Below are 12,792 nucleotides of genomic sequence, written 5' to 3'. Positions count from 1 at the left end.
ATCACCTCAGAGGCTCCTCATATGCTTAGGAAGAAGTCTGTATTTTCTAACTGCCTGACAAGACCTCAGCTAGTGCCCCCAACCCTCTGCCCAGTCTTACTGTCAATCTTCTTTCTCTTCTCCACCCTCTGGCCACACGAGCCATCTTTTTATTCCTCAAATGCCCATGCTCCCTCCATTTGCCCTAGGATTGTGCACATGGTGTTCCCTCTGACCAGAACCCTTTTCCTCCCTCTTCTTCCTTTCCCACTGGCCAGCTTCTGCTCATCCTTCAGGTTCTCAGAGTAGACCCCCTGGCCACTGCCTCCCACCCTCCACCCAGCCCCGTTCAGGCCAGGTCCTTTGCTCCCTGCTCCACTTACTTCCTGCACTTCCCTGATTTCAAATAGAATTCCACTTGAAACCCTCGTTCAATTATAGCAGTGGTCCTCAACCTTTTTTGGGCCACAGACCGGTTTAATGTCAGAAAATATTTTCACTGACCGGCCTTTAGGGTGGGACGGATAAATATATCACGTAATCGAGACAAGCATCAAGAGTGAGTCTTAGATGGATGGAACAGAGGGAATCTGGTCATTTTTTAAAAATAAAAAATCGTTCAGACTTAAATATAAATAAAACAGAAATAATGTAAGTTATTTACTCTTTCTCTGCGGACCGGTACCAAATGGCCTATGGACCGGTACCGGTCCGCAGCCCAGGGGTTGGGGACCACTGAATTAGAAGATAAAGCTTCATGAGCGAGGAATCCTGGACTTCCAATATCTGAATAATATATGGCACATAGTAGATACTTAGCATGTATTTGTTGAAAAATGACAATCACTCCTATTTTTGTCATCAGGAATGTTCCTGTTATTTTCAAGCCTGTATTTGTCTTGCTGTGTAGACAGATGGCCATTTCCAGAGAGAACACACCACCCACCACATACCCCCTTTAGGAAAGTCTTTACTTTTGTTAACTTACATCCTTCCCCATTGGAGATTCTTAGCAGAATTGGCTGGTTTGTGTAACTCTGTGGGACAGGATGTCGCCCAGGCATAGGGAAGGACTGCCCCTGTCCTTGGTCCCTTGCCCAGGCAGCGTGTCTGAGGGCCTGGGGAGATCACACATAGTGCTCCTGTGTCCATTAAAGGGTGAGGGAGTGGGCCTTATTTGCCTGGATGTCAACGTGCTGCCCTCCAGTCTGGAAGCCCAGCAGGATCACACTGGGCCTTATTAGCAGTGGGTACATGAAGAAGAGTAGCGGCTAGGGCTGCCAGAAGGGTGGGGACAGAATTCTGTACCCTGAGGGCAGGGGTGTGTGTGAAATGGGAGCCCGAGTGCCCAAGACAGAGACTCCTAGATGGAGGAGAAAGGCACAGGGAGAGGCAGACAGTGAGGCTCTGTCAGGGGGCCTCCTGTGCACCCCTCCTTGACCAGCAGACATGAGTGGAGGCCAGGTCAGCTGAGACTGCCTCCTCTCATCTTCATGGGCCCTCATCCAGCTCCCAGACTTGAGATTGTCTCCAAATGTAGAATGTTTGGCAGCCCCTATCCCATCCCCACCAGGGATATTTAGAGGTGTTGCTAGATCTTCCTTCCCCACCGAACTGAGCTGGGGCATGGCCTCTATTTGGGGATCCTGATTGCAAGGCCTGCAGTTCTCACTTAATCCAAGAACCTCTGGTTCCTCCCTGCCATACCCAGGGACCCAGGAATCTCCTAGAAAGGGGGTGGATGCAGATAAGCTGTGGCTGTGTGCCTCCCACCCTCGGCTTACCCATTATTAACACAGCCCCTAGCTCCCGTCTGGCCCCTGCCACTTCAGTCTCTCCCCATCCTCACTTGCACTTTTCTAGCATCCCTGCCTCCTGCTTCAGCATGTGAGAAAAGAACTACTGAAGTTCAAAGCTGCAGGCTTCCAGCTTCCCCTAGACTTCCTCCTGCTTTCCCTGCCCTGGAAGGCTCCCCAAGTCACCCAGCGCAGCGCCCCTCATTATATGGCTGAGTCTGAGGTTCAGAGAGATTGAATGCTGACCTGCGGCCATACAGCAACACTAAGGCAGAACAGCCTCTCTCATCCCTCACCCCACTCTGACCCAGCCGGTCCATGCAGACATCACAAGCCAGACAACTGTTTGGGTTTGGGGGTCAAAGGGGCTTATTATGCTGGCGGCACTGAGTGCCTTGGGGGAGGAAAGGCAAGAGTGGGGGCGGCACGAGTCTTACTCCCTGTAATCAGCTATGTGGCAGAGATGACAGCCTGCATGCTCAAGCACTGAGGTCACCTCGATTGGCACCTCCAGTCCTCCAGCACTGCTGCCTGTAGCCTTAGTCTGTAGGCCTCCTCACCCCCGAGGCCTCCCAGAACTTCCTCTCCTCAGGAAGCGGACCCTCCTCAACATCAGCATCTCCCGATGCTTCCCCAGTCTCCCCAGCTCTGGCGCTGGCCCTGAGGATCCCCTGCATTGGAGAAGAGGCCAGACTTTGTAGACAGAAGCATTACTTTATTCAGGCAAGGATGAGCCAGGCACGGCCACACAGGACAGGATTATGGGGCGCCAGGACAGAGGAGCCTCACTGGCCGGACATCCCATGAGGGTGCAGTGCAGAGGGGTAGCACTGGTGACCCCCAGCACAAAGACCACCACCGCCATCTGTCCTTGGAGAAACCACTGGGCCCCAGACCTTTTCTACCTGAAGGGATGAGGAGGAAAGTAGGGCAAGGAAGGGGGGCCTGTCCCCAAGAGGGGACAGTGAAGGCATGATGTACCCTTTGCAGGGTCTGAGGGGCTTGTTTTTATTCCTGGATTCTTCATTTTTGGAAGAGATCCCTTTTCCACACCTCATTTCACCTTGGCCAGCCAGCCTCTTGAACAGAAACCACAGGTCAGGAGATCAAAGTTAAGGTGCTAGCCCTGAGCAGGGACATGACCCTGCCCAAGTCCGAAGTGCAGAAGTACTGTCTAATCCTCCCCTGAGGACCAAGAATCCCCATCTCCTTCCCTCCGAGTGAACTTCAGGAACTGGCCTGGGCCCAGATGAAGGGGAGTCCCCGTCAAAGAGGTCTTCGGAGAACCCTGCTTCCCCTCCTCCTCCTCCAACAGGCTCTCCTGGTCCCCCTCAAGGGCCCCCAGCTTCCCCTGCCCTGTTTCATCAGACTGCTCCAGCCCGTTCACCACCCCTCCATTCACATGCTCCAACTCTTCCTTCAAACTGGGGCCCTGACCATTGACACCAGTGGTATCTTCTGTCCCACTGAGGGTCGCCAGAGGGCCAGGAACTTGGTCCTCCCTCTCTAAGGGGACAGCATCAGAATCTTCCTCTGAGCTGGAGGGCTCAGTGCTGTCCTGGGACTCAGTCTCCAGGGCGGTCATGGGGGGATCAGCCACTGTGCCCCTCAAGCCATCATCCCAGAGGATGCTGGCATCCATGGTCTCAGACCCCAGGAGGTTCCCCCTCGGAGAGCCACTCAGGGCAGGAAGGCTGGCAACAGAGGACCCTGACCGCCACTGCCCAGCCCCTGGCTCCCTCCTCTCCTCATCCTCCTCTCCCTCCTCCCCACCCTCTTCCTCATCTGCAAACCCATCAGACTCCCTATCCTGACCCCACGTTGCAGGCTCCAATAGCAGCTTGGACACCTGGCCCACAGGTTCCATCAGTTCCCCGGAGACTCCAGGAAGGTCAGAAGCCTCAGTCCCCACATCCTCAAATTCCTCCGACAGGTCCGAGTCCTGGCCACACCCCTCACCCTCCTCTCCACCCCACTCCTCCTCCCGTGGGTGGGCCCCATGACCCTCAGGGGTCAGGACGGCAGGATCCCAGCCTTCCTCTCTGGTCTCCCCTTGAGGAGAAGGCCTCTGCTCCTCAGCTAGGTCCCACCTGGGAGAGGCAGGAGACTTGAGGTAGAGGGCCAGGGAAGTGGAGTCTGGAAGGGTCTCCCCCAGCTCATCAGCTTCACTCTCATCTCTGCTCTCCTCCCCCTCATCCTGGAGGTCCTCAGGGAGCCCCCCAGGACCCAACTCCTCCTTCTCACCCTCCACCTTTTCCAGGGCCTCAGCCCTGCACCCCAGCCCCCAGCTAGACTCCTGGTTCCCCTCAACGAGGGGCTGGGGCCCAGGGGTATCGTCAGGGATTGGGGTGAGTGACAAGGGCTCAGTGGGCCTTGGGCTGGAAGGCCCTGGCCCTGGTTCTGCATCCTCCTCAGCGTCCTCTGACTCCAGAGGCCTGGGTTGAGGGGTACCACTTCCATCATGGCCCAAGGTCTCAGCAGGGAACACCTCCTCTGCTCCCCAGGGGGCCCCAGGCTCCAACTCTTCCTCAGCCCTATCAAACTCCAGAGGGTCCCTTTCCTTCTTGAGCAGTATGGGAAGCTCTGGCTCCAGAGCAGCTTCCTCCCCCGAGTCCTTTCCAGGCCCTCCCTGCATCCTCTTTGCCTCCAAAACTTCTTTCCCCAGGAATTGCTCCACCACCTCCTCTCTGGCCACCTGGCCCAGGTCCTTTAACCCTACCACCTCCTGCTCCAGTCCCTGCTCAGTTCCTGAACCCGACTCACTCACAGCTGTCTCCAACCCCAAGGTGACCTCTGGGGTTTGGCCACCCCCTGGGGCCTTATCCTCATCTTCCAACACTGGTTCTGTAACCTCTGACATTTCCCAGGGCGCTCGGAGGCCTGGGGCCCCCATGTGCTCTGGCTGTCCTCCAGGGTCCTGAAGGCCCTCAGCACCTTCCTCCCCACTGGTGCCTTCTGTCGGAGCCCTCTGCTCTTCAGACTCAGGGTTCCCTGGGGTCTCCTCACCTGTGCTCCAGGCCCTCCCTGGGGCAGTCGGCTGCAGCTCTCCCTCCTCTGCAGATTCCTCCTTTCCAGAGAAGCCATCCCATTCCCTCAGGTCCAGCTCTGCCTCATCCTCATTGTCCACTCCAGCCCTCCCAGACGGTGTTTCCTGATCTAGTTCTTGGTCCTCAGCCACCCTATCTTCCCACCTCTGCTGATCTGCAGACAGCAGCAGCTCCTGTCCCTCCTCTTCCAGAGACCTCAGCGGCTCCTGATTTTCTCCCTTCTCCACACTCTCTTCCTCTTCCAGGTACCTTTGACTCTCCCGGTCTACCTCTCCTGGAGATCTCAAGTTTTCTTGGTTCCACTCTCCCAGACACCTCAGTGATTCCTGATTCTCTTTTTCTAGGGGCTTCAATGACTCCTGGTTCTCTTCCACAGACCCGAGTGGTTCTTGAATTTCCTTTCCTAGAGATTTCATTGTCTCCTGATTCATTTCTTCCAGAGACGACAATGGCTCTTGAGTTTCTGTAGACTTCAATATTTCTAGATCTTCTCCTGTAGACTCTAATGATTCTAGATTCTCTGTTTCTAAACATCTTACTACCTCTGTACTCTCTTCTTTCAGGGACCTTAATAACTCTTGATTCGCTTTTCCAAGAGGTGTAAATATCCCCTGGTCTTTTCCAAGAGACTTCAGTGGCTCTGATTTCATCTTTTCCAGAGGTCTCAATGTCATTTGGTCTTCTTCTCCTACAGATCTCAATGGCTCCTGGTTCTCTTTTTCTAGTGATCTCATTGTCTCTTGGTCCTCTTCTTCTAGAGACCTCAGTGGTTCTTGATTCTGTTTTTCTAGAGCTCCCAAGGACTCAACGTTCTCCCCTTTTAGAGATCTCACTAATTCTTGATTTTCATTCCCTGGATATAAAAATGTCTCTAGATTATCTTCAAGAGATTTCATTAGTTCTTGACTCTCCTTTTCTAGAGATTGCAATGTCGGTGGGTCCTCTTTTCCTATAGGCTTAAGTAGTTCTAGAGTCTCTGTTTCTGGAGTTCTCACTACTTCCATGTCCTTGTCTTCTAAAGATTCCAGTAGGTCTTGATTCTCCTTCTCAAGAGATCTCTGTGTCTCATAGCTCTGTTTTTCCAGAAACATCAGTGGCTCTTGAATCTCCTCTTCCAGAGACTTCAAAGTTTCTTTTTGCAAAGGACCCTGGGAGTCCTGAATTTCCTTCATGTCCAGATCCCCCTGTTCTTGCTGTGTTCGCTGCTGAAAACTGCTCATCACTTTGACCTCTATAGCTATTTCTTTCCCTGCCAGCTCCCACATTTCCCTTTCCCCTTCGTCCTGCAATCTGTTGGATACTCTAGTCTCACTGTGTCCTCCGTCTTTGGCCTCTAAGCTACAGTGGTCAGGGCTGAGAGGTGGGGTCAAGGAGGCATGGTCCTTAGGGGCCTGGCCCGGACTGGCCTCTCGCTGCTTGCCCCCAGGCTCTTCTGGTCCTGGCAGGATGCTGGCAGGGGTGGCTACACTGGCTTCCGCTCGCATTGCCTGTGGAAACTGTTGTCTCCCAACCTGTGGCTGCAGGATGGAGACAGGGGCATCCTGGGCTCGGCTCTCTCCATCTGTAGCAGGACAGGGAGCCTGAGCTGTGGGTAGGATGGGGGTGCTGGCCAAGGCGAGGGTGTGGGCCTGGAGGAATTCCTGGCTCTTCAGAAAGGCTGGAACAGGGGTATGTGGTAAGGGTGAGGAGAGGGGAGTAGGGCTCAGGACAGACAGCAAAGGCCCCAGACACTGGCTCTCTGGGGTCCCAGGAAAATGCAGCTCCGGCTTGGGGTCTAGAAAGGCAGAGGAGAAAAACCATTGTCAGTATGTACTGGCACTGGGGAGGGGGCCACAGAAAAGTTACCATTTTTGGCAAAGGTATCCATGGGCCCTGTCCTTGTCTCCTACTATCTGGGCTGTTGAGGGCCAAGAAGTCAAGACTAAGACTGGTGCTACTCAGAAAAAAAACTGTTCTGGAGTATGAAAAGCAAAGAAGGGTAGCGTTTCAGGGAGAGAACCTGGCCCCAACTCTTACCCTGGAAGCTGAAGGAAGCCTTGGAACCACTGCCGGGTATCTGCAGTCGGGAGTTCTCAGCCTCCAGGAGGGTCCTGGGGGTGAGGGAGGAAAAACTGGATCGGCCCTCTGTCCACAGGCCAGCAGGCAAGCCAGCCAGGGAAAACTGGCATTGCAGGCTTCCTCTTCATTTTAACCACTATCACACAGAGGCCACAGGTGGAGTTATACTTGGCTGTGTACGTGAAACCACATAATCACATACCCAGACATTATGCACTTGGTCACACAGCATCACACACATATTTGGGGCACACATGAGTTCACAGACACACAGCAGATTCTCACACAGCAGACACAGTGTATATACACCCACATATTGCTTAGACTAGTCTCCTCCTCCCCATCCCAGACCAATGACCTCATCCTCTCTGTGTGTGGGGGTGCCCATTCTCATGCTAATGATGCCATTGTCCACACCACCATCTGGAGGGTCTAAGGAGGGGGCTTCCCAGGGGAAATGGGAATTCTCAGGCGTTCCCATGGGATAGGATCCCTCCTCCTCCCCTGGGCCCCAGGAGCTAATCAAAGAAAAAAAAAGCCCCAAAGAATTCAGCTCTCTCTCCAAATCCTTTTCATGCCTCAAAAACCCAGAGGTTAAGCCTGCTGAGACCCTTTCCCTCAGTGGTTTGATTGAGGTCGAGGCCCTCATCTTGGGATGTCTAAATACTCTGGATCCCAAGCCTGTCAGGGCAATGGAGGTCTTTGTATTCATGCCCCTGCCTCAGTGCCCCATGGGGACTGAGGAAGAGGGGACTAACAGGGGGAAGGGGGACCAATCAATCCAATAGGTTACACTGGACATCAGCTCTAGGCTCGTTCTCATGATCTCTGAGTCTGGTTAATATCGTCCAGTCTCTCCTCTCCTTCCCCACGCAGCATCCTGCCCTCTGAGCTCATACAGCCGCTCCCTTCCTCATCCCTGGGTCCTCACTGACCTTCCTTTCTGGGCCCTGCTTCCCTTCCCCTCCAGAACCTCTCCTAGGACTCCTGCCTTTGTTTGCCTGTGGATTCTGGGGGCAGTGTCCTCATAGCTGGTTTAGCTGGCCCTCACTGGGTATACAAAGCCCTTCATGGTGGCAAAGCCCCTTCAGGCTCCATCCCTGGACCCTCAGCCAGCCAGGCCAGTCTCCCAGAAGAAGCTATGAGTTTTCCCACGGCCAAACAGCCAAAGAAGCAGTACCTCCTCACTCTCAGCCTCTCCTGAGCCAACAAGAAATGTGGCTAGCCGAAGGGTTAGGTAGGACCAAGGGGCTAGGGCTTGAAAGTAGTCAGGCCCCATGACATTCGGGATGAAAGGGGCCTTGGACATCACCCAGCCCATCTTCCATCTTCCAGACAAGGGTACTTGTCAGTACAAGCCAATGCCACCTATCCACACCTGCAGTTCTTCCTTTCTGAAGTTGCCCAAGGACGTTATCCCCTTGGTGTGAGTGCACACACAGAGACAGGGCTCTTCACCCCCTTGGGGTAAGGGTCTGGATGCAGATGCCCCACATGTGTCCAGCTCTCTCTCCTCAGGCTGTCTCACTCAGCAATATCACCTCTCCTTGCGGGATTTCCTGGGCACAGGATACTTCTCTGGTCCTGAACCCACAGAGGATTAAGCGAGCTCAGATGGGAAATACCCTGGTGTAAAAGGGATCAGCCTAGAGTTACAGAACCTAGTGGTGGCAGAGCTGCCACGACCCATGGCTCTGGGCTCCTTCAGCTGAGTAACCTCTGCCCTAGCCTGTACGTGTGCATCGTTGTGCCTCGGTGGGTCGGGGTCAACCTGTACCTGTACGTGGCTACCTCCAGGCTGAGGGACATCTTAAGGCGTGCCAGCTGCTGCCGACCTTCCAGGACCTGGGCAATCTGCCTCTGTAGGTCCTGTTTCTCCTGCTCCAGCGCCTCCACGGCCAGCTGCACAGCAAGCCAGAGGCAGTTAGTAAGAGGAAGGGACTTGCCTGCTGACTAACCTGCATCCCCCGGCTGCTGCAGCGGTACCTTCTGCTCCTGACTTCTTTGCTGAGCAGATTCCTGCCTCCCTACTCCACTCGCTGCCCAGAGAACCCCCTCTAGAGCCTCTAAGAGGAGCACAGGGGCCCCTCTCAGTCCTCTCCCAGGGGACTCCTCCTCTGAGGATGCTGGTTAAATGGTTGCATATGCTGCTCAGAATTCAGCTTCCACAGGAAGGAGGACATGAGAAAGGGGAGGAGATGGGTTACAGAGAGAAGCAGAAGGATAAAAAAGTAGAAGCAGAAGGAAAAACAACTAATCAAGAGGCCTGGAGCCCACAAGACTAGAAGCCAAACTGCCCTAGCCCTAATCACTGCCTTTTATTCCTCACACGAGGCTCCCACCCCCTCCACTTCCCACATGTTCTGGAATCTGTCTCCTCTGAGAGGAAGGCTGAGGAGGTGACCATGATGAGAACTCTGTCTGGCCCAGGCAGGGGCCTGTTTTCTCAGTTGCTGGTCACAAATGTGCAGTGTGAGCAGGAGCAGCTGTCCCAGCCTTCTGGAATGTGCTCAGGAAGTTGAGAAACCATAACATGGGACAAGGGAGGATAGCTCCTCTCGCAGGGCCCCTTAGCCCCACCTGTCAGGAGGATGAGGGTGGTTAGGAAGATTCTGAATAGCAGGACCATAATGCTCAGCAGCGCTGAGAAGGCAAGTCCTAGGCATCTTGCCAGACAGCAGAGCCTAGGGAGGGGCCCACAGGTCGTCAGAGTGGGAAGGGGCTACAGCCGTCTTGGGCCTGACCTTCCAGGCGGTGTGATTTGAGAGTGCTCTGAACCCCATCATTCCCACCTCATAGGGGGAGCTGCGCAAGTCTAAGGCCTCTGGCACCAGTTGCGAGTTTTCTAAGAGGTGGTTCCTGAATAGGCAGCCATCCCCACCCCCCACTTCCCACTCCTTTCCCCATTAGGTCTCTAAGCCCCGAAGAGGCTTTTCGAAGCCTTGTCTCTCCTAGGACCACACCCCCTACCCCCCCCCCCCCCCACACACACACCCCTCCTTACCTGGAACGTCTCAGTGGCCTGCAGTCGCTCCTGCCAGCGGCCCTCCATCCTCTGCACAAGGGCAGCCCTGCGCTCTTGGAGGCCGCCACGCTCGGCCTGGAGCTGCTGCAGCTCCAGGCGCCCTTTGCGAGCGCCCTGTACCAAGTGACCCAGCTGCTGGCGAGCCTGGCCCAGCGCCGCTTCCATGCGCGCCACGCTTTCCTGGTAGCCGCGCACTGACTCGCGCCACGCCTCGCCCAGCAGTCGCGCCAGCTCCTCAACCTCGGGGCTTGGCGCGGGGGCCCCGCGGGGTGGGCCGGGGCGGCGAGGGAGCCCAGCGGCTAGCACCGTCAGGCCCGCGCGCTCCTCCTCGTGCGCCGCGCGCAGAGCCTCCAGCTCGCGCTCCAGCTCCGCCGCCTGGCTGCGCAGCCAGGCCTCGGCGCTCTTCTCCGTCTCGACCGCACGCCGGCTGCGGTCCACCTCCTCCGCCGTCCGCTCGCGGGACAGCCGCTGCTGCTGACACCGGCCCGCCACGCTCCCCACCTCTTCCTCCAGGCTGTCGCGCGCCACCTCGGCCGCGTGCTTCTCCCGCCAGCGCTGATTGACGAGGGCCCGCAGGGCCGCCAGCTCGTCGTCGGCACGGGCCCGCCAGGAGGTGTCTCCGGACTGTGCCCGGAGACGGACGAGCTCAGAGCTGAGCAGCTCATAATGCTCCTCTAGCGCCTTGACCCGGGCCAGGTAGGCCTCCAGGCGTCGGTTGAGCTCCCACATCTGAAAAGATTCCTCCCCCAGGCAGCCCTCCATCCTGCTCGTCTGACCCACGAAGATGGAAAGACGCAGGGTAACCGAGAGAAAGCCAGCGGCTCTCAAAGCTTTTAGGATGAAAGGGAAAAGGAGACCGATGGGGACAATGACAGGACGGGCGAAGAGCAGCCTGAGCGACAGAGAGTCAGGAGTGGGAGCGAGGCTATTCATACTCCCGCCAGCTTGGGGGTGGGGGTGGGGGGTGGGTTGGGGTGGGGAAGGGGCGGGACCTAGGCTTTAACCCCTTAGGAACAGCGGCATCCTCTGTCCCTGCGGCCTGGTGTGCCGGATGGAGAGCGGAACCAAAGGAAAAGCCATGCAAGGAGAATCTCCTCCGATGGTGGCTTTCTGAGGGAGGAAGCAGTGAGGAAGGGTCATACCCCCGATAAAAGCAGATTACGCACAGGAACTGAGCCTGTGGAGGGGGTGCCAAGGGGATTCAGATCTTGGAGAGGATTCCCGACTGTTACTCAGCACAGCCAAGAAAGATACCACTTACTGAACTCCTCTAAGACTCAGTTTCTTCATCCATAAAATAGGAGCAATGATGGAACTTCCACAGAACTGCTGAAAGGATAAATGTGGCCATGTATTTTTGTAAGTAGCAAAAGCTCACCCACCCGAAATACTGGAAGAAGGCAGCATTGCAGAGACAGGTGAGAGAGACACTGCCTGGGGAAAAAGAACAGATAGTTGTATTGGGAGAGTCTGCACACGCACACGTACCCTACTGCCTCAAGTGTTCACCAGGAAATGGAAATATCAGGTGAAACAGTACTTTCCTCATCACTCACCTCCATCTTTCCTATTGCTGTTCCGCATAACCTAAGGTTCACATAACCCACTTTACTCAGTCCAAAGCCTCCCCCAATACTCAAGGAAGTGCTCCAAATTCTGTTCTAGGTGTCAAGGACTTTGGGGCAGAGGATGCCCCCTAGTGGCTTACAGACCAGATCAAGAAGGGAAGCAGAAAGAAACAGCAGCTCTTTCCTTTATCACAACTAGCCCCGTTTTATCGAGCCTTTCCAAATTGTGTTCTAACATTTTACTTACGTTGTCTGACTGAATCCTCAAAACATCTCCTTAATGTTTCTACATTTCAGGAAGTAGAGAGCTTACTGAAGGTGGGAGTTGTTGGTAAAGCCTTCTGGAGGAGGAGGGTTCCTTAAGCTGGGTAGTGAGAGACAGTAAGATTTGGGGTATGTAAAGGGGAAGCAGGGCCAGAGAAGGAGGGTCAGGGATAATGAAACCGAGAGGGTCTTAGGGAGGAAATGTCTGTTCACATAAATCCAATTTAGCTCTACAAGTGTTAGTGAGTACCTCTTATGTGTCACACTCTGTCCCAGCCTGGAGGAGCTCATAGTTTGGTGATGTGAGGAATAGTGATGGGCGTTCATAGTCTTCTGATGGAAATAGACATACAGGGGGTCCTCAGGTTATGACACAGTTCCATTCCTACAATAGTGATGTAACCCAAATTTTGGTGTAAGTCAAAACACACCCCGGCCTAAGTCACTTACCTATCCTAACAGAGTTGTAAAATCATAATCTAGAACATAAAAACAACTAAGCCATAGAAAAGGGAAAAGGACATAAATATACTGTACTGTTCACTTTAGCAGAAAAAAATGAGTGTAAAAACAAATTCCTGCCTGACCTGTGGTGGTGCAGCAGATAAAGCATTGACCTTGAGTGCTGGGGTCACTAGATCGAGTCCTGGGCTTGCCCAGTCAAGGCACATATGAGAAGCAACTATGATGGGTTGATTCTTCCTGCTCCCCCTTCTCTCTCTCTCTCTCTCTCTCTAAAAATCAGTCAATAAAATAAATGTTTACTAAGAAAAAAATTTCTTACCTTTTTCCTGTGATTGGCTTGCACACTGGAAGGGGCATTGCAAGGTGGGAGAGAGTGACCTATTGGGAGGAGGAAGCTGGAGAGGCAGGAGAACCTGCAGAAGGTGCTGGAGATACTGGATCAGGTGAATCAGGATTGCCTGAGGAACATGCAGGAGATGCTAGAGATGATTCTACCTGTGCTACAGGTGTTTCATCTTGAGAAGCAGCTGATGTAGAGGGTACAGGATCTGTTGCAGGCCTCTCTACCTTCTTAAAGAATTGATCCAGGC

The 12,792-nt window shown here is 54.4% G+C and overlaps 1 protein-coding gene across 2 annotated transcripts; it reads right to left on the bottom strand.

Moving 5' to 3' along the window:
* Positions 1 to 2,484: 2,484 nt before the first annotated feature.
* On the bottom strand, positions 2,485 to 10,794 carry NES (nestin). 2 transcript variants are annotated; one of them, XM_066362165.1, is made up of 4 exons: positions 9,885 to 10,794; positions 8,658 to 8,782; positions 6,839 to 6,912; positions 2,485 to 6,596 (listed from the first exon to the last, which is right to left on the bottom strand). In XM_066362165.1, the coding sequence occupies exons 1-4, from the start codon at positions 10,665 to 10,667 to the stop codon at positions 2,950 to 2,952; spliced, it is 4,629 nt and encodes a 1,542-aa protein (XP_066218262.1). In that variant the 5' UTR covers positions 10,668 to 10,794; the 3' UTR covers positions 2,485 to 2,949. The 2 variants fall into 2 exon arrangements, with proteins under 2 accessions (XP_066218262.1, XP_066218263.1); XM_066362166.1 differs by lacking the exon at positions 9,885 to 10,794 and adding an exon at positions 8,867 to 9,098.
* Positions 10,795 to 12,792: the final 1,998 nt, after the last annotated feature.

The sequence above is a fragment of the Saccopteryx leptura genome, chromosome 2 (genome assembly GCF_036850995.1).
Source record: "Saccopteryx leptura isolate mSacLep1 chromosome 2, mSacLep1_pri_phased_curated, whole genome shotgun sequence".
In the NCBI taxonomy this organism is placed as follows: domain Eukaryota; kingdom Metazoa; phylum Chordata; class Mammalia; order Chiroptera; family Emballonuridae; genus Saccopteryx; species Saccopteryx leptura.
The sequence above is the reverse complement of the archived record's forward strand: the minus strand, read 5'-3'. Positions and strand labels throughout refer to the sequence as shown.